At 40.6% G+C, this 22286-nt stretch overlaps 1 protein-coding gene across 1 annotated transcript in view; it reads right to left on the bottom strand.

Annotated features, from left to right (window-relative positions):
- Positions 1-22286, bottom strand: part of LVRN (laeverin) — a 64321-nt gene that overhangs the window by 23401 nt on the left and 18634 nt on the right. The window contains exons 4-11 of the mRNA XM_032789116.2: positions 21679-21805; positions 13555-13709; positions 11938-12051; positions 9155-9298; positions 8716-8781; positions 8514-8579; positions 6497-6663; positions 5663-5739 (exon numbers count right to left, since the gene is read on the bottom strand). Of these exons, the coding sequence (XP_032645007.1) occupies positions 5663-5739; positions 6497-6663; positions 8514-8579; positions 8716-8781; positions 9155-9298; positions 11938-12051; positions 13555-13709; positions 21679-21805 (916 nt within the window). The remainder of the gene's footprint in view (positions 1-5662; positions 5740-6496; positions 6664-8513; positions 8580-8715; positions 8782-9154; positions 9299-11937; positions 12052-13554; positions 13710-21678; positions 21806-22286) is intronic.

The raw sequence follows: 22286 nt of genomic DNA, 5'->3' as shown, positions 1-22286 counted from the left end.
TAAGGCCTGGTCTACACTATGAGTTTAGGTCGAACTGAGCAGCATTAAATCGAATTAACACTGCACCAATCCACACAATGAAGCCATTTTTGTTGACATGAAGGGCTCTTAAAATCGATTTCTGTACTCCTCCCTGACAAGGGGAGTAGCGCTGAAATCGACATTGCCGGTTCAAATTAGGGTTAGTGTGGACGCAATTCAACAGTATTGGCCTCCAGGAGCTATCTCACAATGCACCATTGTGGCCACTCTGGATAGCAATCTGAACTCGGATGCACTGGCCAGGTAGACAGGAAAAGCCTCGTGAATTCTGGGTTGAGCTCCCAGTGCCTGATGGGTCAAAAACATTGTTGTGGGTGGTTCTGGGTACATGCCCCCTCCCTCCCTCCATGAAAGCAACGGGGAAAAAATTGTTTCTCATCTTTTTTCACTGTCACCCGTATGTCTACTGGATGCTGCTGGCAGACGCGGTACTGCAGCGCTACACAGCAGCAGCACCTTGCCTTGCCTTGCGGATGACAGAGGGTACAGTATGACTGGTAGCTGTCATTGTCATCCTGTGGGTGCTCCTGGCTGGTCTTGGTGAGGTTGGTTAGGGGCGCCTGGGCAGACATGGGTGCTCCTGGCCGGCCTCAGTGAGGTCAGTTGGGGGCACCTGGGCAGACATGGGTGCTCCTGGCCGGCTTCAGTGAGGTCGGTTGGGGGAACCTGAACAAAAATGGGAATGAATTCAGGTCATTCTCTCTTTAAGTTTTGTGTAATAGAGATTCAGTTCTACCTGGAATATCATGCGAGCTGGAGGCTTCTGACTCAGACTGCTCTCCCAGTCGGCAGCACCGTGCGGTCACACCTACCCTACCCCTTGCTCCCATAGCTCATGAAGCCTGGACAGTAGTAAGGAGCAGTCCAACTATAGGCCTGAGAAGCACAGAATGATGCTTCAGTCTGCTTCGCTGTAAGCCAACCGCCTCCCATCCCTCTTGATCTCTGCTTGCAGAGGCAATAAAGTCAGTGTTGTTTCAAATTCCTGCTTCTTTATACTTCATCAACCAAATGGGGGGTAACTGCAAGTAGCCCAGGAGGATGGGGGAGGAGGAAAAGCAATGGGTGGTTGTTGCAGGGGCACTCCCTAGAATGGCATGCAGCTCATCATTCTGTGGGAATGCCTGTGGCTCTGAGCTGGAGCGGCATTTGCTCTTGTGGTTCTTTAGGACTTGTCTCAATACTAGGCAGGACTGAACTCCATAAGACAACAACTTTAAGAAGAGAATGACTTGGGAGTCATCCCATTTTTCGTGCACCCCTGACTGACCTCACCAATGCCAGCCAGGAGCACTCATAACACAGCAGATGGTCAGTATGACTGGTACCAGCTTTGCCAATTTGCAAGCAGAGGAGCTGCTGCTATGTAGCACTGCAGTACTGTGTCTGTCAGCGCATCCAGGAAGATTACGTGACAGTGAGCGAGCGGCTCATACTTGCCATGGTATGTCATCTGCATGGGTAACCAGAAAAAAGGAGAAAAGATTTTCCTGTTGTTTTCATGTGGGGGTGGACTGACGACATTACCCAGAACCACCCGTGACAAATGGCCTGGTCTACACTACCGTTTAACCTGATTTTAGCACGGTTAAACCGATTTAACGCTGCACCATTCACACAACAAGGCCCTTTATATCATATAAGGGTTCTTTAACCAGTTTCTGTACTCCTCCCAAAAAAGGAGTAGCGCTGAAATCGGTATTACCATATCGGATTAGGGTTAGTGTGGCGCAATCAACGGTATTGGCCTCCGAGTGGTATCCCACAGTGCACCATTGTGACTGCTCTGGACGCAATCTGAACTCGGATGCACTGGCCAGGTAGACAGGAAAGCCCGCGAACTTTTGAATTTCATTTCTGTTTGCAGCGTGGAGCCTCGATCAGCACGGTGGCAATGCAGTCCCAAATCCAAAAACAGGTCCAGTATGGATCATATGGAGATACTAGATCTGATCGCTGTATGGGGAACAAATCTGTTCTATCACAGCTCTGTTCACAGAAACGAATGAGAAAGCATTTTGAAAAATCTCAGGCTTATGATAGAGTCCACAGCACAGTGCAGCGTGACAAGTGTTAAGGGAAAGTCAAAGAGTCAAATGGATGCCATGGAGGGAGGGAAGGGTACTGAGGACTCCAGCTATTCCACAGTCCCTGCGTCTCCGAAAAGCATTTGCATCTTGGCTGAGCTTCAGTGCCTGTAGGTCAAACACATTGTCCGGGTGTTTCAGGGTATATGTCATCAATTACTCCCCCTCCCCCCCCGGGAAAGAAAAGGGAAAAAAATGTTCTTGACTTTATATAGTCACCTCTATGTCTCCTGCATGCTGCTAGTAAGACACAGTGCTGCGGCAACGAATAGCAGCATCCTCTCCCTCCCCTCCCTGGTGGCAAGATGGGTACCGTGATAAAAGGACGATAGTGGTCCTCATCATCCTGTGAGTGCTCTCTGGCTGGCTCAGGTGGAGTCGGCTGGGGGCGCTGGGTAAAAATAGGAATTGACTCCCGGTCATTCCCGTAGAGTGAAAGAACGGCTGGTAACCGTCCTCACATAGCAACTGGGGGCTGAGTTCATCAGCCCTGCCCTTCATGTCTATAAGAAAAGATTCTGTAGCTGCCTGGACTATCATAACAGCGGATTCTGGCTCTCCTCCCCGCACCGTTAATATCCTGCCTGATATCATAGCAGCTGGATGCTGCCTCCCCCTCATTTTATCTCACTAAAAACGCAGTGTTTCTTATTCCTGCACTCTTTATTACTCCATCACACAATGGAGGGACACTGCCACAGTAGCCAGGAGGGTGGGGAAGGAGGGAAGCACGGTGGGGTTGTTGCAGGGACACCCCTAGAATGGCATGCAACTCATCATTCTAATGGGATCTGACATGGATGTGCTGTGCTCTCTGGTTCCTTGATACACTGGTTCCTAGTACACTTGCCCCATATCTAGCAGGACTGACCTCTATTTTAGATACAATAAAGAGGGGAGAATGACAAGGGGGGGGGGAAGTCATTCCCATTTTTGTCTTTGCGCCCCAAGCTGATCTCAGCGAAGGTCAGCCAGGAGCACCCATGACAGCAGCAGACGGTACAGAACGACTGATAACCGTCATCTCATCGCCAATTTACAATGGCACAGCAGACGGTACAGAACGACTGGTAACCGTCTCTGCTAGCTTGTAAAGGCAAATGAATGCTTCTGTGTAGTGCTGCAGTACCGCCTTTGTCAGCGGCATCCAGTACACATACGGTGACAGTGACAAAAGGCAAAATGGGCTCCACGGTTGCCATGCTATGGTGTCTGCCAGGGCAATCCAGGGAAAAAGGGCGCAAAATGATTGTCTGCCGTTGCTTTCACGGAGGAAGGAATGAGTGACAACATTTACCCAGAATCACCCACGACACTGTTTTTGCACCATCATGCACTGGGATCTCAACCCAGAATTCCAATGGCCGGGGGCAACTGCGGGAACTATGGGATAGCTACGGGATAGCTACCCACAGTGCAATGCTCCAGAAATCGATGCTAGCCTCGGTACATGGACGCTTACCCCCGAATTATTGTGCTTTGTGTGGCCGCATGCACTTGACTTTATACAATCTGTTTTACAAAACCACTTTATGTAAAATCGGAATAATCCTGTAGTGTAGACATACCCAATGTTTTTGCTCCATCAGGCATTGGAATCTCAACCCAGAATTCCAATGGGCGGCAGAGACTGTGGGAACTGTGGGATAGCTACCCACAGCTACCTACAGTGCAACAATCTGGAAGTCAAGGCTAGCCTCGGTACTGTGGATGCAGTCTGTCAACTTAATGCACTTAGGGTATTTTATGTGGGGACACACACAATCGACTGTATAAAAACAATTTCTAAAAAACCGAATTCTATAAATTTGACCTAATTTCGTAGTGTAGACATACCCCTAGAGTAGCAGATTGTATTGAGTGCCTCTGCCTAGACTATTCCCAAGAAACACTTTTGAGCTAAAATTTTTATAGGTGGTGTCACCCAGAAGTGATTTCTATTTTAAGGGAGTAAGTGCAGGAGAAATTTCATGACAATTAATTTAGCTATTTGAGCAATTTGTGCAAAAAAGTGTTTTTAAGAAAACCTTTTAAGAAAACATTCAGTTGCTTTTTTTTGAACTTTGGTACAGCAAATCAGAATTGGCTTTGTTTTAAAACTTCAGACTTGATGTGTAAGTAGCCTTGAATGAAGTCTATTGAGCTTGATAGATTTGAAGACATTTGGTTTTCAAGTACAAGTTACAATATTTTTTAAGGGAGTACTGAATATGTGCAGTATTTTATTTTCTTCAGACAGATGCTCCAAATGTTAATTCATGGGGATTTTTGGTCATTCTAAGAGCTGCACATAGAGAATGTGTGACAGGTTGATGGGTGAGGAAATGGAGCCTTTCTTTAATCCTACAACAAGTTTAATCCATAGCACTGAACTCAGTATAGCATCTTCAAAGTGAGCACTGCTACTTAACACCTTCTTCCTGCAACAGCCCTAATTTGCTAACTTCTCACTCATGCAGTGGCTTATTGAATTTTAAATTGAAAAGTACAAGTGTTCTCTGGGGTGAATAAATACTGTTCTGTTTATCTGCTTCCTCCACCCACCTGTGGCTAAATACTCACTTTGATAGCCCTCTCTCTCATTATTCAAAATAGATTAAACAGCTTTTGACCTTACCTCACCCACTCCAAAGACAGGACAGAGGAGAGTTGACATAGGTATGCAGTATATACTATTATTATTTTATTATGATGTAGTGAGAAACTGGAAAAAGTATTTGAAGAAGCATGTGTCTGCCTCATATAGATGGTTCATAGTGTGGTGGAGTAAAGGTTAGAATGAAGGCTTTTTCTAGAACCTTAACTCAAAATATCCAAACTTTCAAATATTTAGGTTTTTAAAATGGCAATAAATCTAATAAAGCTTCTTTTTGTTTAAAGTAGCAGTGATTATCTCTGTCTAAATGTACTTGCTTATTGCAGAATAGTAGATGAAAAGGAATTGCACCTTTTTATGACTGAGGATGCATGTGCAGTTGCATAAGATTAATTTGAATTCTGCTCCTCTTTTAAAATGATAGAAACAAATTCAATTATGTATTGTTGAAACTTCACCTTTTCCGTTTGCTTAGATGTACAAATGTGGCATTTTGAGTTACTCTATAGAGTTATTTAGGTATTATGTGATTATGACTCTCTGATAATGGCCAAATCCTGAAGTCCTTCCTCAGTCCAGGAGAAACTCCCACTGAAGTCAGTGGAAGCAGCCTGTGTAAGGAATGAGTAAAACCTGAATAGGACCTCAGAGTTTGTCCCTCTGTACAAAATGGCAGATTTCTAGTTGTTATAGAAATCTCACATTGTCTATTCTATTGTGTGATTAAAACAGTACTTTTACAGTTACAACAGATTTTTGCACATAATTTTTCTTTATTTGAAAATGTACTTATTTTAACATGCGATATAACTAAAGCAGATTAATGTGGAATTTTTTATTGATTTTTTTATCCTTTCTTATCCAATTCAAAATATAACTCATGTTTTCTGTTTGTTTGTTTGTTTGTTACACATGTATGAACAAAAACATTACTTACTGCTACTTTTATCTAGCCAGACTAAGGGTTGTGCAGATCCATTTCTTATCCAAGAAATAGGAACCATCCATGTGTTACTTAACAAAAAACAAAATTGGACAATTTAATTAATTCTTATAGTTAAGGAAACAAGCTCTAAACTGATGTTGAATAAAATTGCAAGTAATTTCTTAAAATTCCAGCTGTCCCTTTCCCCTCTCTGATGCACTATATCTTTTCAGATGTTAGTACTCAAGTTGGGTCAACTCCTGGTCTCACTGAAGATCAAAGGGAGTTTTGGCTTTAAATTCAATAGGGCCAAGATTTAGCCTATAGTCCTTTGGCAGATCCTCAGATACTAGAATCTTTCTCTGGGGATTACTTTCCTTCTTCTAATAGTGATTTTATTTTTCCACATTCTCTCTTTTCATTATTCTTAACTTTTCATTCCTTTTCTAGCACCTGTAAAACTCCTTTTTTCAGAAACATGTTTGCTAAAAAGAGTTCTGTGCAGGCAAGAGACCCCGAATGCTCACTAAGCAGCACACCAGCCTTCTGCAAAAAGGCACCAAAGCTACTGCTACCAGAGTTAGTCATTCTGGAAGATCTTGGTCTCTGTGTCTGCCTTTTGCAGCCACATAATGGCCTTACACAGTTGCTACCCAAAGGGAAGTAATCAGTTGGAAAAGGGAATTGCATGCAATACCACTTCAAACTCATGCCTCAGACGGATTTCATTTGACAATTCTAGGGGAAAAAACAAACAGCTGTTCAAAACATAATATGCTAATACAATATTTTTCTGCAATAAAAGGTAAACATATGCTAAATGCTAAAAATATGAACTAAACATACTTGTAAGTAGTATTGTTTTCTGTCCTTTTATTATAAAATTGTTCCTGACTGATAATGCCAGTGGATAGATTTAATGTTAAAACTGGAAACCCATTTTGGCATGTCCAGGAGTCCATTATTTTTTTTACTGATGCTGGCAACTGAACTTCATTCTGTGCATCTACAACCTTCAAGAAAGGGCTGAATTAGAAACATTTATGAAATATTTATTTATACTGATCCCAGCAACATGCTGGGGGATGTAGTAATGTATCTGAGAAATTATAACTGCTTAATCTTCATTCATGCGTCTTTTGTATTGAGAATCATTGTAACTAACCGGAAAAAAGCATTATTGTCACAAACCTATAGAGGACCCAACTCTTTAGGGAAATCTAAAGTATTGCAATGATATTTCTAATTCTTGTAACTTGATTCTTTACCTTGTTCTTTTCAATATATTTGCACATTTACATGGTTAATGATAGACACAATTTGTTGTATGGGATATTGTTTATTCTATTCATGTGAAGCACCTAGAATATAAGATAGACACTATGAAAACTAATTAATTAAATAAATAATGTAACACCTGACAACTGATTCTGGGCTGGATACTCAATTAGTGGGAACTGGCATAGCTCCATTGATTTCAATACTCCTACAACAATTTATGCCATATGAGAATATGATCCTCTGTTCTTAAGGTAAGACTCCATTGTAGCATGATGGAATCTTTCTCCACAGTAATTTTGGTACAGATATTATAATAAAAATCCATTATTAATATTTGTTTTCTTAGCGTCCAGTCTTATTCAGAATTTTAGCAAATATTAAAGGTGCTGATAGTGAGGAGTTTCCCTGAAGTGTAGGGCCCTCATTGTAATATACATGAATAAATCCTGACCCTTTAGTGACTTATGAAAAATAAACTAAATTTAAAATATTGTCTGAGCAAAAATATTTACTATGTATAAAAGTGAAAGAATAAAAGAAAAAGATCTTAAAGTTACACAGAAATAAAGATCAGAAAAGCTAATATGCAGTGTTGTTGTAGCTGTGTTGCCCGAGGATATTAAAGACAAAAGGTGGCTGAGGTAACATCTTTTATTGGACCGACTTCAGTTGGTGAGAGAAAAAAGCTGGGGGGTGGTTATTACAACAATTTATAACCCACTTAAAACCCTACTGCCCAGTTTTTTTTCCCCTTTCCCTTTATGACTGGAGAGGTGTTAATGAGCCACTTCACCTTGAATGGTCCCTTAAAATATGTGTTTACTACTTATGATAAAAAGATCTGCTCCACCTGGTATTTAGCTGTGATATTTCCTAGATTGGAGAAGAGCCCTGTGTAAGCCTGAAACCTTGTTTCTCTCACCAACCCAAGGTCCAGTAAAATATACTACCACGCCCACCTTGTCTCTCTGTGAGAAAAGATTATCCATTTAAATGGCCAAGTGAAAGATGATAAAATTTATTCAGAACAAGAATAATCTCTGCAGGTTTGTGTAGGCAGAGGCAAGTGGTTGTAAGTGCACAGACCTCCTCTCTGGCCCTTTACGTACATCTATACTGCAATTAAAAACCCACAGCTGGCCCATGCCAGCTGACTTGGGCTTGCGGGGCTTGAGCTAAGGGGCTATTTAATTGTGGTGTAGATGTTCAGGCTCAGGCTGGAGCCCAGGCTCTAAGACCCTGCAAGAAGGGAGGGTCCCAAGCTCTGGCTGCAACATGAGCCCAAATGTCTACACCACAATTAAACAGCCCCTTAGCTCGGGCCCCACAAGCCCAAGTCAGCTAGTGCAGGCCAGCTGCAGATTTTTAATTGCAGTGTAGACAAACCCTTCATCCCTCATCTCTCCCATCAAATCTTCTGCCACAAAAAGCCTGCAAAGTGAGTTTGGGAGGTGGGGGTGGGGCGTAGGAACTAGGCTAGGAGTAGATAAATTCCACTTCAAAGTTCCACAGTTGATACATGCGCAGAATTTGGCCCATTCCAACCATTTAAACGAAAGTACTAACAAGACATGATAAGTACCATTTGTATGTGTGTCCACAGATCATCTTGGTTAACACTTGAAAAGGAAAATGCTTTCAGGTATGACTGCAATGAAACAAATATATACATCAGAGTTCATTAAGCTTTAATAAAAAAATCAGAAAAACAGAAACTCATTCATGCTCACTGTTATTTTCAAACTGATGAACCCAGATGAAGAAGTTTAGTTTTCTAAACTCACACTGAGTGCTTTGATAAACAGCCTCTCAGTCAGAAAGCTGGAAAGCATCCAGATAATGGAGGCCCCCTATGGAACAAAAGAAATGTTTGAACATATGAGTTATTATTTAAATAAACTTTAACCATTCAGTGATTGGTATTCAAGCCATATTTTTCATAAGTGACACTGATCATTTCTATTTTGACTTTTAATACTTAATATAGATTGCAAATGCATTCATATTCACACTTTCCTGTAGATGAATACTCTTGAAACACACAATGTACTTGTGTTTATAACTAAACAAAAAATAGAACTATGGAAATTAAATCTTAGAAGAAAAGATAACTAAACTATTGTAAGTTTTGCAATAAAATGTTTTGCTGGTTCTTTTTACATCTGTGTTTTACAAAATTGTTGGAAAGTATATAAAAGCAAAATATTTGATTTTCTTTTTTACCTTGCTGTAAGTGAAGATGTCAAATAGGCCAACTGGTGAAAATGTTTCGTTGATTTTTTCTTCTCTTGCTGATAATGACCGAGCTGCTATTTCTTTATCTTCCCTTAAGACAGGTTGTAACATGTGATAATAAAAGAATTTATTCTGAAAATTAAAAGATAGACTCCCATTTCAATTAATTCCAATTGTATAAACCACGCAGACTACATACAAGCTAACATTTGCTTTTCAGCTCATTTTTCCCCCTCAAAAGGAAGCAATCTCCCCCCAGAATAAAGGGGGTTGGGGCCCTGATCCTGAAAATACTCCAAAGGGGGAACTACCATCGAAGGCAGTGGGAATTCTGCACACAGAAGGATGGCAGGTTTGGGTCTCATGAAGAACACTAAAGTTACGATTTAAGAAAAAATGTAAAAATTATTAAATGCAACAAAACTTGCAAAATGTAAAAATGAATTATATATTTACATTTCAAGTACAATCAGTTCTTGCATCACTTATCTGGCAAGACACATTCAGTGTTCTCTGTTTCCTATGTTGAAAGACTAAGTAACACAATAGCCATCCAAAGGAGCGCAGTTTTAGGAGCTTCAGATGTCACTGGGTAGCAAATGTGGAGAGCCAGATCCGCAGCTGGTGTAAATCAGCTTAGTTCCCTTATTTTTAATGGAACTGTCACCCCAGAGTCCTGAAGCCAAGTCTCATACTCAGGTAAGTAAAGAAGAAACTTGTGTTCATCTGTTTTCTTTGAACATGTATTTGTCATTTTAAGTTTACCCGGACGTTCAGCTACTAACGTGGGTCTGCAAGCAGGTGGGTTTTTATTTAATATGTTTTTAAAACACGGCTGGTCTCTTTGAATACCTGCACTAACAAACAGGAGGAGACAGGCTTTTAAGAGATGTCAACTTATTTTGTATTTTCCAAACAAATTTGGGAGCCAAATTTTGAAATGTTGCAGATGCAATCTGTGCTTGTAATTTTTTACCCGCATATGAATTGTAGGCGAAAACCCTTCGTGCAGGTACCTGCAATTACCTGATTCCAGACACAAATCTGTAGCTGTATACATAACTAATGATGTTAAGTGATTTGATTTGCAATACATTTTGTGTCACAAAGTTACAGGCACAGACTTTTACAGAGGCAAACTCCTTCTACAAAAAAAGAGACAAAGGGCTTGGCTACATTAGAAATTACAAAGCGCTGCCCCGGCAGCGCTGTGGGAGCACTGCTGCGGCAGCGCTTTGAAGTGTGAGTGTAGTCAGAGTGGCAGCGCTGGGAGAGAGCTCTCCCAGCGCTGCTTGTAAACCACATCCCTTACGGGTGTAGCGTACAGCGCTGGAAGCTGCGCTCCCAGCGCTGCCGCCCTGATTACACTGACACTTTACAGCGCTGTATCTTGCAGCGCTCAGGGGGGTGTTTTTTCACACCCCTGAGTGCGAAAGTTGCAGCGCTGTAAAGTGCCAATGTAGCCAAGCCCAAAGGCTTCATTCTTAAAACTTAGCCTTTATACGTTCCTGTAGTATTTTCTCCCGAGAATGTATTTGACATGCCCGTAGTAGTTTCCAATTCAGCAAAATACTTGAGTAGTGGCTTAATTTAAGCACAAGCTTAAAGAGCAAATGGTAATTTTGGTGATTACAAACACTGATTTTCATCCCTAGCAGAGAATGAAATCCTGTTTAAAAAGAAAAACTCAGCACAACCTTAACTATGGAGTTGTCATCAATGTCTCCATAGTCTCAAACATGAGAAGTTTACATTTATGTTATCAGTTGTGGAGTCATTTACATATAGAATACTAACCTAGGAGAGAGAGAATTACATTCATTGTATCATATAGTTAACCCAAACAAGCCACAGCTTCCCAGGAACCATTCGTGTGGAGTAGCTCCACCTCACACAATAAAGAAAAATATACAGCTTTGTATTTTTGACAGTCATGATTAATCACATTGGATCACTGTGAATATATGAAACACATTGTAAAATGTTATGTTCTATTATCTGACGTAATACAACATGGAGTGTCAGAAAGATTATTACAAGCAGCATAGATATGTACAGAGTACATAAAACCAAGCCCACCTATATCAATTAGGGAAAGTGTATACCATTTCAAAATGAATGTATAGTAACAAACTGATTCAAAGCAAATACTGAAATGTTATCTCTGTGCTGCTGAAAGAGCAGATGCAATTGTGAGCCAACATTTGTCTCTATATTATATACACATGCCATTAGAGATGGTTGAAATGTTTTGGCTGAAACTGTTTTTTCCCCCAAAAAAAAAAAAAAAAAGGCAGATTTGGGTCAGCTGAAACATTTTGTGCATTCATGCTGAATGTGCCAAATTATTTTGGTTAAAAAAAATCTGAAAAAACTGAAAGGTTTCATTTAGAAAATGTTGGAATGAAATGTTGATTTTTTAATTCAAAATAACTTTTCATTTAGGAATTTGTTTCAATTTTATTTTAAAATATTTTAAAAACTAAAATGAAATGAAACATTAGGTTTCAGGTCAAATTAAATGTTTTGTTTGATCCTAACAGAATTTTATTTTTACTTTTTGAAACAGCTAGAGAACCAAAAAATCAGTCATTCACAGTGCTGTATACACAATATCTATATTATTTTCATTTAAAGCTATACGGGAACTGACGATGAGCCCATTAAAGTCAATAGGAAAGCTCCCATTGACTGCACATCCCTGATGTTGGATCAGGACAATAATGTTAGGTTGTAAAGGGAAAACGTTAATATTCAGTTTTGGTACTTACCAGTGGTAGTCTGGGTTCCATGTAGCTAGCACCAATGTATTCAAAGTAAGATGCAAATCCTTCATTAAGCCATAGATCATTCCACCAATTCATGGTAACCAGATTTCCAAACCACTTAAATAGAAAAGTAAAAATGTCTCAGATTGCATTTCTTTGAACTGCTGCTTTCATTCCTGTATGTTAAACAGATACGAAGGATCAAGAGAACAGTGTGACTTTATTTAATGTGTATACATTATCACAATCAAATGCTATAATTTATTCCAGTTGGTAGAAATTCAGTAGTGCAAAGACACAACTTGAGATAAGCCACCCAGATGCAGGTCAGTGGTTGTATATTTTTAAATTCCTGTGTCTGAGATTTCATAACATAAGCACATACAGTGATTTTAAACAACTCTCCATTCTATTTAAATTAAAGCAGTCACTTATAAATCTGTAAATCTAGCAGAGAAAGCCAGACTACAATTTGAAAATATGGCATTTCTCAAATAATATACAAAAGTATTTTCCAAATAGCTTCTTTCAAATTAAATAATATTATTTTGTTTTTCCTTGCTCTTAACAAAAGGAAATTGTCAAATAGATGATAAACAGAACTGGGGAAACAGCCACTTCCAAAATCAGCAAATCCATACCCTGGTGAGCAATAAAACTTCCACAACAGCTGTGAAGTACTAATAGTTGGCAGTTTACATTTAACAAAAATCTGATATATCATTTGGGAATTTGTGATTTCATTATATATTATTTGTTAATCCTTAAGGTTTGTTATTTTATTTAAAAACTACGTTTAATTAAATAATAATATTTATTTTACTGGCCCTCAATAAACACACATGTGGACTAGCCAAGTTAAATTCTTTTTGCTAACTTTATTTTTTAAAATACTTTCTCTTGGCAAAGTATTATTAAATGAAATATAGCAAAAAATGAAGTGAAACTGCTTTATCATTCCAGACCAAATAATTTTAAATTCTGAAGATCATTATGTAAACAGTTCCAGCTACAGATAAAAATGTGTTTACCATGCCTTCTTTCTATAGTTCAATAGCTTAGTCACTATTTGCCTTCTTCGATAGTTACATCTATCCCCATTAAAAATTAACATTCTTTATGGAATGTATTCTCCCATCAATGCATTGTGGAATCATTACTCTATCTCTATATGCATACCATGTTCATTTCTAGAGTAGAGTATTTTCTTGGACGGTATCCAAGTATCATGTAAGAAAATAAACAAATGGTTCATTAGTAGACATTATGTGTATATCCATAACCCATCTGAGTCAACTTTTCAAATAATGGTAATACTGTTATCAGTATTTTATAAATTTCATTCAAGATAAATAAATATTGGGTGGAGGTTCTTGTATCATGCTGGAATTTGTTTTTTATATTGATCTGTCAAGTTAATTTATAACTGAAGTGTCTTCCAACCAACTGAAAATGGTTTTGGTTATTGCTGTAGCATTCCTTCCTCTAGTTACCATCAACTGTTATGCCCCTATATGTAAGTCGCTATTTTCCCACGTTAAACAGTGACTTTGCATCTATATAAACTGGAAAAGTGCAACTTCATAGATAAATACATATACAGAATGTTTTACCACATGCCTGGTGTCCTATCTCATGTGAAACAATTAAGCAAATCATAGCCTTTTTGCTTCCGAATTGATCCCTTGGGATGTACATCAAGGCTGATTCTTGGAAAGTCATTAGCCCCCAGTTTTCCATAGCACCTGCTGCAAAATCAGGCAGTGCAACCAGATCTAAATTGATTTAAACAGAAAAAAAAAAATCTTTAAAATTTTCAAGAGTAAAATGCTTACATGACTCTTCTGTGTTTACCCAATATGCAATTACAAGGTATAGTTTTAGTGGTTCTCTGCTGTACCATTGCAATAAACTAGAAAACGCTTTTTGGAATTGTTTTATTTCACGTCTTTAACTGTTTTTGACACAGCTATGCCTCTCTAGGGATGCCGCCCTTTCAGTCAGAAAAACAAAAATCAACTAAGTACAAGCCAAGCCCCTCAACAGTTACATGTACCAAAGTACATTCTGAACTAAAATAGCTGATAAAGAAACTTTCCTCCCAGCTGCTGGGAAAGAGTAGATTCAACTCTCCCCATTCTTGAGTATTTCTGGCTCTCCATTTTCTCTGTCTTGCTTTTGTCCCAGTTATGGGAGCATGCAGGAGGAAGGGAGGGAGCAGAAAAAGACATCTTTTCTCTTTCTCTCTCTCTCTCTCTCTCTCTCTGTCATGGCTTCTAGGTGTGTAATTTCCCCCTCTTTCTGCATCCTGGCTACTGATAAGAAAGGCTCTCTCTCAAACTCTGTATCCCTGGGTGAGCAGAGAGGCTCTTCTCCACTCTTTTGTGTGGATCAAGTTGCCCCAGAAACACCTTCTCCCTCTCCTCACAGCAGGTCTCACTCCACCATGTCCATTTTCCCTGTATTCCCCATTGTCCCTCGGCCTGTGCCCCTTCCTGCAGCCCCCATTCACCTGGAGCGGTGAACCGCGGGCAGTGGGAGCCGCGATCGGCCGAACCTGTGGACGCAGCAGGTAAACAAACTGGCCCAGCCTGCTAGGGGCTTTCCCTGAACAAGCAGCGACCCTAGTTTGAGAACCACTGTTCTAAAGGAAGGTCCATTCTCATTGATTGATATAACCATTAAAAAGAGAAGTTACTTGCCTTGCTCAGTAACTGGAGTTCTTCAAGATGGATGTCCCTGTGGATGCTCCACTTCAGGGACACCTGTGCCTTTGAAGCGAGGTTTTTGGTTGCCTGTTCAGCCCACGTGTGCCCCACACTTGCTCGCACCCTGCACTGAGGTTATATGGGGCTGCATGAGTAAACTGCCCTCAGTTCCTTCTCCACTGCAAAGACCCACAAGGGAGACTCCAAAACAGAGGGGAAGGAGGGTGGGTAGTGGAATAGCTGCAGGGACACACATCTCGAAGAATTCCAGTTACAACACAAGGAGAGTAATTTCTCATTTTAATAGGTTATGTCAGCCAATGAAAAGCACTTTTCTTTAGAAAATAAATGTGGTGTAGTGTCCCTATGGGTACTGCACTTTAGATGACTCCCGAACAGTATCCCCCCATGAACCAGGTGGGCAATTCAGAACAGAGTCCAATACAGAAGATAGAACTACTGTCTAAAGCAGCAACTAATCTGGCCACAGTTATCAAGGCATAATGATTAGAAAAAGTCTGAACAGATGACCAAGTTGCCACTCTACAGATGTCTGTAATTGGTACATCCTTCAGTAAGGCTATAGAGGTAGACAGTGCTCTTATGGAATGTGCTATCACTCTTGAAGGGGGTTGAACATGAGTTCTGTTGTAACAAATCTTACTACAACCAGAGATCCATTTTGACAGCCTCTGTTTTGAAATTACCAAACCCTTGTTTCTGTCCACAATGGATACAAGTAGGCTAGGAGATCCGTTAAATGGTTTGGTCCTATCTAGATAGAAGGCTAATGCCTTCCTGACATCTAGGATGTGGAATATGGCTTCTTGAGTAGTTTGGTGTGGTTGGTGGCGGGGGGGAGGGAGATGAACAGTTTAATATGAAATTCTGAGGAAACCTTGGGTAAAAAAACCTTGAGTGTGCTCACAGCAACACCTTCTCTCCAGTGAATACCGTAAATGGGGAGGTCTGTCATTAAGGTCCCAAATTCTTCCACCCTTCAGGCAGAAGCAATTGCTACCATGAAGGCTGTCTTTGCTGAGAAATCTAATAAAGAATACATAGTTAGTGGCTCAAAAGGGTGTTTCATAAGGCAATTAAGTACTAGGATCAAGTCCCAGATCAGTATAGGATCTCTGATTTGTGGGGATATATTCAATAAACCTCTTAGGAATTTTGCCATAGTTGGGTGAGAGAAGACTGCAAAACCCCCTATGGGTGTATGACAAGCTGTTTTTGATGCTAAATAAATCCTGATAGATTTCATAGAAAGACTCAATGTTTTCAGTTCTAATAGGTAATCCAGTACCTTGAAAAGAGGAGAGTGAGTTGGCGAAATTTGATGACTATTACACCAAAGATAATATTGTTTTCAATTCTGGAGGTAAGTATTTCTTATAGATTCTTTTCTACTATTTAATAAAACGTATTGTACCTCTGACAAACAGGATATCTCGATTCCTCAGAACCATCAAGGAACCATGCTTGGAGATTCAGAATCTGCAGATTGGGGTGAAGTGTTCTTGCCTACTGACCCAGGATGCTGGTCAGACTGATCGGAAGTCTCCACAAAAGAGTGAGAGGTGTATATGATCAAATAGGGATACCAGACCTGTCTTGGCCGTGTTGGTGCAATCAATATGACTCTGATTCACCTTTGTTTGATCTTGTTGAGAATCTTTAAACAGGAAGGGGAAAGGGATAAGATGTTGCAGTTGTTAGACTATGTTGGTTAGATGGTTGAGACTCTCAACCAAGCCATCAAACTGTCGCTTGGAGGACATGGATGGCTGAGAAGATGTAGCGGTAGATGAAGGATAATTTTTTTTATTATTATCTTAGTCTCTTGGCTGCAGGTTCAAGGGGCCTACAATATGTTGAATATGGGAGTTGGTGTGTTCTTTGTGCCATCAGAGTCCTATTAAATCTCCTTTTATTTACAGAAGTGCAAATCCCTAAGGATTGCAGCATAGCTCTTGAGTCCTTTCAAGTGTGGAGAGATGTATCTATCAAGTCTACAAAGTGCTTGCAACCGTCAGAGGAGAGGTCTTTGACAATACTCTGAACCTCTCTCGGAAAGCCTGACAGCTGCAACCAAGGCGCTCTTCTCCTGACCACTGCAATGAAAATAGAACATGCTGCAGGATCTGCTGCATCCAAGGGGGCCTGGAGTGATGTCTTTGCCAGAAGCTGACCTTCTTGTACCACAGATCTAAACTAATCTCAATGTTTTTCTGGCAGATGCTCAATACAAGAATTGTTGGATTTTGTCATGAGCACCAGATGGTTTGCTATTCTGAACTGAAGTATGGCTGAAGCATAGGATTTATGACCAAAAAGATCAAGCCTCTTGTGGTTCTTCATGTACAGGGTGGACTTTGGCCTATGTTTGTCTGCCTTGTTCGTTAATGGCCTCCACTACTAGGGAATTTGGAACTTGGTGAGAAAATTGATATTTCAGTTCCCTAATTGGAACATAATACTTTTTATTCACCTTCTTGCAGGTAGGTGGTGTGGTAGCTGGAGTTTGCCAAATCATCTTAGCAGGCACCATAAAAGCTTCATTGATCAGAATGGAAATCTTCATAGATATCAAATGTGTAAAATATAGGAGTTTATGGTAAGATTACTGAATCTCCACTAAGGGAATCTGCAGCATGTCAGAAATCCACTTCCTCAGGTCTTGAAATTGCCTGAAGTCATCTGCCACAGAGGGTGATTGAGGCATGACAACTTCATCATGAGATGTGAAGGAAATATTAATAAGAGGTTACTTCTGTATCAGACCTTGCCTCTTGCTCCTCAAAAGTCTCTTCCTCTGGCATAGGTGGTGGTAAAGGGGGTTGAGAAGAATGGGTCCCTCTCTGTTCCTTCCGATGTTGCAAAGACCTTGATGTAAATTGTTAGTGATAGAAGGCCCACAGATCTCAGCAAGGTTACTGAGGGGCCCAAATGGCAAAAGTGGTGGCAGCCATCTGTGTTCCTGCCATGTGGGCATCCTTTGAAGTCTATCCTCCTGTAATATGTCAGTATAGTAATACTGACATTTTACAGGAGGGAGGGTGTCGTGTCCCAGAATAGATAGGGGAACCTGCACTGAAATTTGAGAATCTGATGAGTTATCTTCCACATACTCTAAGGGGGCGATAGCTGTTCCACTTGCAGAGCAGATGAGAGGGTGTGTGGTGCTTTAGGTGATAGAGGGGTTGGTCACCGAAGGCATCTTGACAGTGACAAACCTTCACTCATTCACAGAAAATACTCCAGCTCACAAGATATTATCAGATCCTTAGGGTACCTAAACTCTTGTGGTACCAACAGTATCAAAGATTGGGCTGACTGGGAACCTGTGGAGGATGGGTTTGGTACCGATACAGCCAGTACCAAGTACTTACTATGGGAGTAAATTGGCTCTGATTCCCTCAGTATCACAGGTAGGCAAGCAGTCTGGTACTATTTATCTTCTAGTTATTGGTACTAAGTATTGTTGCAGGATCAGCTTGGTCTTTTGAACCATGTCTCTGCTGCTCTGGGCATGGGAATTCGAACTTAGTACTGAATCTGTCTTAGAGGACTGACTCCTCTTTGCCTTTGCAGTACCATCCTCGCTGGGAACTTACATGGAACTACCCTTAGGACTTGAGGTTTCTGTAGCCATCTTGTGAGACGGTGACTGAAAGATTCTTGGAGATTTACTCCTTACTTCCTTCTGCTTATAGGCAGATATGAATGAGAACTTCAGCACCATAGATGTACTCAGTTCCACGGTACTGCCTGCCTTGCTACAGGTCTCTGATGACCAAGATCTCAGTGTGGATGGGGTACTAGCTGTGTTGAGATGTCTATCTACCCCCGGATCTGAAGCTGGACATAAAGTTTGCTCCATCATTAGAAGTTTAAACTTAATTTTCCTATTTTTTCAGGATCTATCCTTGAAGGAAGTGCTGATCTGCACATACTAGGGATAGGAGTACCACACAGGCAGCAGAGGCACTGGGAGTGTCTGTCTCTTATTGGAATAGCCTCATGACAGGAAAGACAACTCTTGAATCCTGGGGAGTCCAGCATTCCTGAGTAAAATTCATGCAAATTTAACCCCAGGAGGAGAAATCTCCTAACTACACAACTATATAAATAAAAAGGGGGGCTGTTTGCTTTTGGGGGGGGAGGGGAGAAAAAGAAAAGCAAAACAAATGGAACATTTTTTCCAATAACTAGAACACTATAAAAAGAACAGGAGTACTTGTGGCACCTTAGAGACTAACAAATTTATTTCAGCATAAGCTTTCGTGAGCTACAGCTCACTTCTTCGGAGCTGTAGCCCACAAAAGCTTATGCTGAAATAAATTTGTTAGTCTCTAAGGTGCCACAAGTACTCCTGTTCTTTTTGCAGATACAGACTAACATAGCTGCTACTCTGAAACCTAGAACACTATAGGGTAAGTAACTATAAGATAACCAACTATCTGAGAATAAAAGCTAAATATCAGAGAACAGGCACACAGTAGACACTGTCATAGGCCAATGGTGGTTGTGAAGGAACTGAAGGTGGTTCACCCATGCAGCCACATATAGCCTTGGTGCTGGGCACGAGGATATGTGGGGCACATGTGTGGGCCGAATGAGCACTGCTACCAAAAATCTTCGATTGAAGGCACAGTACTCAGATGTACCTGAAATGGAGCACACACAGAAACACTATGTGAAGAATATGTTGATTTACAACTAAATAGCGCCTTTACACTAGATTTGGTATATAGTTTTGCTACCTAAGAGGTAACTATAATTATATACATTTATTTAAGGAATTATATAGCTTAATATTTTCATATTCTTATTAAGTGTATATTTTTGTATGTTAGAAAATGGTGAATAATATATTGTTTATTTACTAGTTAATTAACTTTTTGCTCATGATTTGTGTCTAAGATGGTAACTGGGATTTAATTAAACACAAAACACGGCATATAAAATGTTTATTAAACAAAATATTTTGGATACATAAACATCTCACCAAAACATGTTTCACATTTACAACTAAATTACAATAAGTTTAGGCCTTTGTATTAATTCAGATGTCATTTTAACCAGGTTTATTTTTAAAAAGAAAAACAGTATAATAAAAAAAATTAAATTAAAAATCCAATTTCAAAAAAAAAAAAAATTAAAATCTTCAATTTTTATCCATGCTGGATTTGGACATTGAAGGAAACGAAGAAAGATCTTGAATGGACATCAAGGATATCAACAACAAGGGATATTTCATTTTAAACTAGATAGGCGGTAACTAATGAGCACATTTAATCTCCCAGACTATTACAAATTATTTAGATATTTTAAATCGTCAGAGTACAAAATAAAAGGAAACTGATGGTTAAAAATGCTTTCTTTAGCTCTTATATATTAAGAAGAGCTCAATCTTTTAAACCGAAATGAATTGATTTTTAACTTTCTGTTTTTGAGCTCATAATAGATGTGCTCAGTATTTACATGCAACCATTCACAATGGGTCATGTCATGTCATGGATTTTTAAGCCAAACTCTCAAATGAAGTCAAAAGGAAGTCCGCTTTTAGTAACTCATATCACCACAAGGCTGAAATTTTTACTAAGAGTCCTATGTCACCACTCCACTGATCTAGTTTATATGGGTGTCACTCTGTTCAAATCAATGAAGTTATACTGGTGTAAAACTGGAGAAATGCAGTGGTGAATCAGGACCCATAATGATGTCTAGCACCTTGGCACACAGTATACATAAAACTAAGATAATGAGATTTAAGAAATGGCTATTGCACATTTCTTTCTAAGCAGAAATAGAGTTTGCCTACAGGGGATTTTTTTTCCAGGAAGGAAGATGCAGGGAGATGTTTGTGAGTTACAAGTTAGGATAAGACACTGCACAAAAGGCTAGTAAGGTGCAAAGAGATGCTGGTGACTTACAAGTTAGATGGGGACATAGTACAGGAAGCAAGGAAAGTTTGGGGAGGTGTGGTTTAATTACATGTTAGGAATGATGTTTCAGGGAAAGCCAGGTCAGTGTGGGGAGAGGTCACTGACATAGATCCATGAAATATGCTGCAAAGAAAGAAGGGAAGAAAAGGGGATAAATTGAAAAATAAAGGATTAGGGCTAGTTAAGGTTGCCAAGCATCTGGTTTTCGACTGGAATGCCTGACTGAAAAGGGACCCTGGCAGCTCCGGTTGGCACTGCTGACAGGGCCATTAAAAGTCCGGCTGGCGGTGCAGTGGGGGCCTGGGGCTCAGGCAGGCTCTCTACTTGCCCTGGCTCCACATGGCTCCCAGAAGTGGCTGCCAGGTCCCTGCAGCCCCTAGGCACATGAGCGGCCAGAGAGGCTCAATGTGCTGCCCCCGCCCAAGTGCCATCTTCGCAGCTCCCAGTGGCTAGGAACCATGACCAATGGGAGCTGCAGAGAGAGCGCCTGAGGGCATGAAGGCAGTGTGCGGAGCCTCCCCGGCCGCCCATGGGACTAGGTGCCACAGGAACCTGGTGGCCACTTCCTAGGAGCAGCGATAAGTGCCACCGGGTCCCCGCACTCCAAACCCCCTCCTACACCCTAGCCCCCTGCCCCAGCCTGGAGTCCCCTCCCACACCCAAACTTCCTCCCAGAGTCTGGACCCTGCACCCCCCCATAACCCTCAAGACCCTGCCCCAGCCCTGACCCCTCCTGTACTCCAAACTCCTCATCCATGGCTCCATTCCAGAGCCCACACCCCCAGCCAGAGCCCTTTCCCCCTCCCCCTGCCCCGCACCCAACCCTATGGCCCAGCCTGGTGAAAGTGGGGGAGAGCAAGTGACGGAGGGCGGGAAGGAGCAAGCAGAGGGGCAGGGCCTCAGAGAAGGGGTGGGGCAGGGGTGTTTGGTTTTGTGCGATTAGAAACTTGGCAGCCCTAGGGCTTGTATTCTCTGAACACTGCACAGATTAAAATAAGAGTCTGGCAAGACAGGACCAAGTATTTCTGTAGCTGTTATATCATTAGCAACCATTTCTGTCTAATGAAAGGAAGGTACCTCACCTGTTTTTGAAAGAGGGTAGCTGATGTTAAATAAATCTTCCAGAAATGAAAAAAGTGGGCCTGTGATATTTAAAGCATAGTCAGCATGCCCATTTTTAATTGCTTCTTTACGACCCCAAATACGTATCTGTAATAAAACAAGGAAATGTTATTTTAGACAATTTAAATTTTCACTATCTTCACCTCTCTTCTGTGAAGGTAACATTTCTGAATAGCTGTTTTGGAAATGCTGCATCAGATTCTGCAATTAAACTTTTCATACAAGAAAAAAAGACCAAATTTATCACTTGTCCTCACAAACTAATGGGCAAATCCTAATCCCATTGAAGTCATTGAAAGTTTTGGCACTGCCTTCAAAGGGACCAAGATTTGAGTCTAAATGTATATAGAGAGTTTCCTAGTTATTCTTTTACTAAATATGAAACACCACCTTATAACATAATAACATTGAAGACGACATATTTAAAAGGGATATTTTAACTTGTACCAGCAAAATGGCATGTGCACTTCTCTGTGGTCAGAAATGGGCTTTTGGACAGGCAGATTAGGTGTTTGCATGAAGAAACTGATAAATATACTGTTACCCCATCAATATGCCCATATGGGCA

This window comes from Chelonoidis abingdonii, chromosome 6 (assembly GCF_003597395.2).
Source record: "Chelonoidis abingdonii isolate Lonesome George chromosome 6, CheloAbing_2.0, whole genome shotgun sequence".
NCBI lineage: Eukaryota > Metazoa > Chordata > Testudines > Testudinidae > Chelonoidis > Chelonoidis abingdonii.
This window is presented reverse-complemented; position numbering and strand designations above follow the sequence as displayed.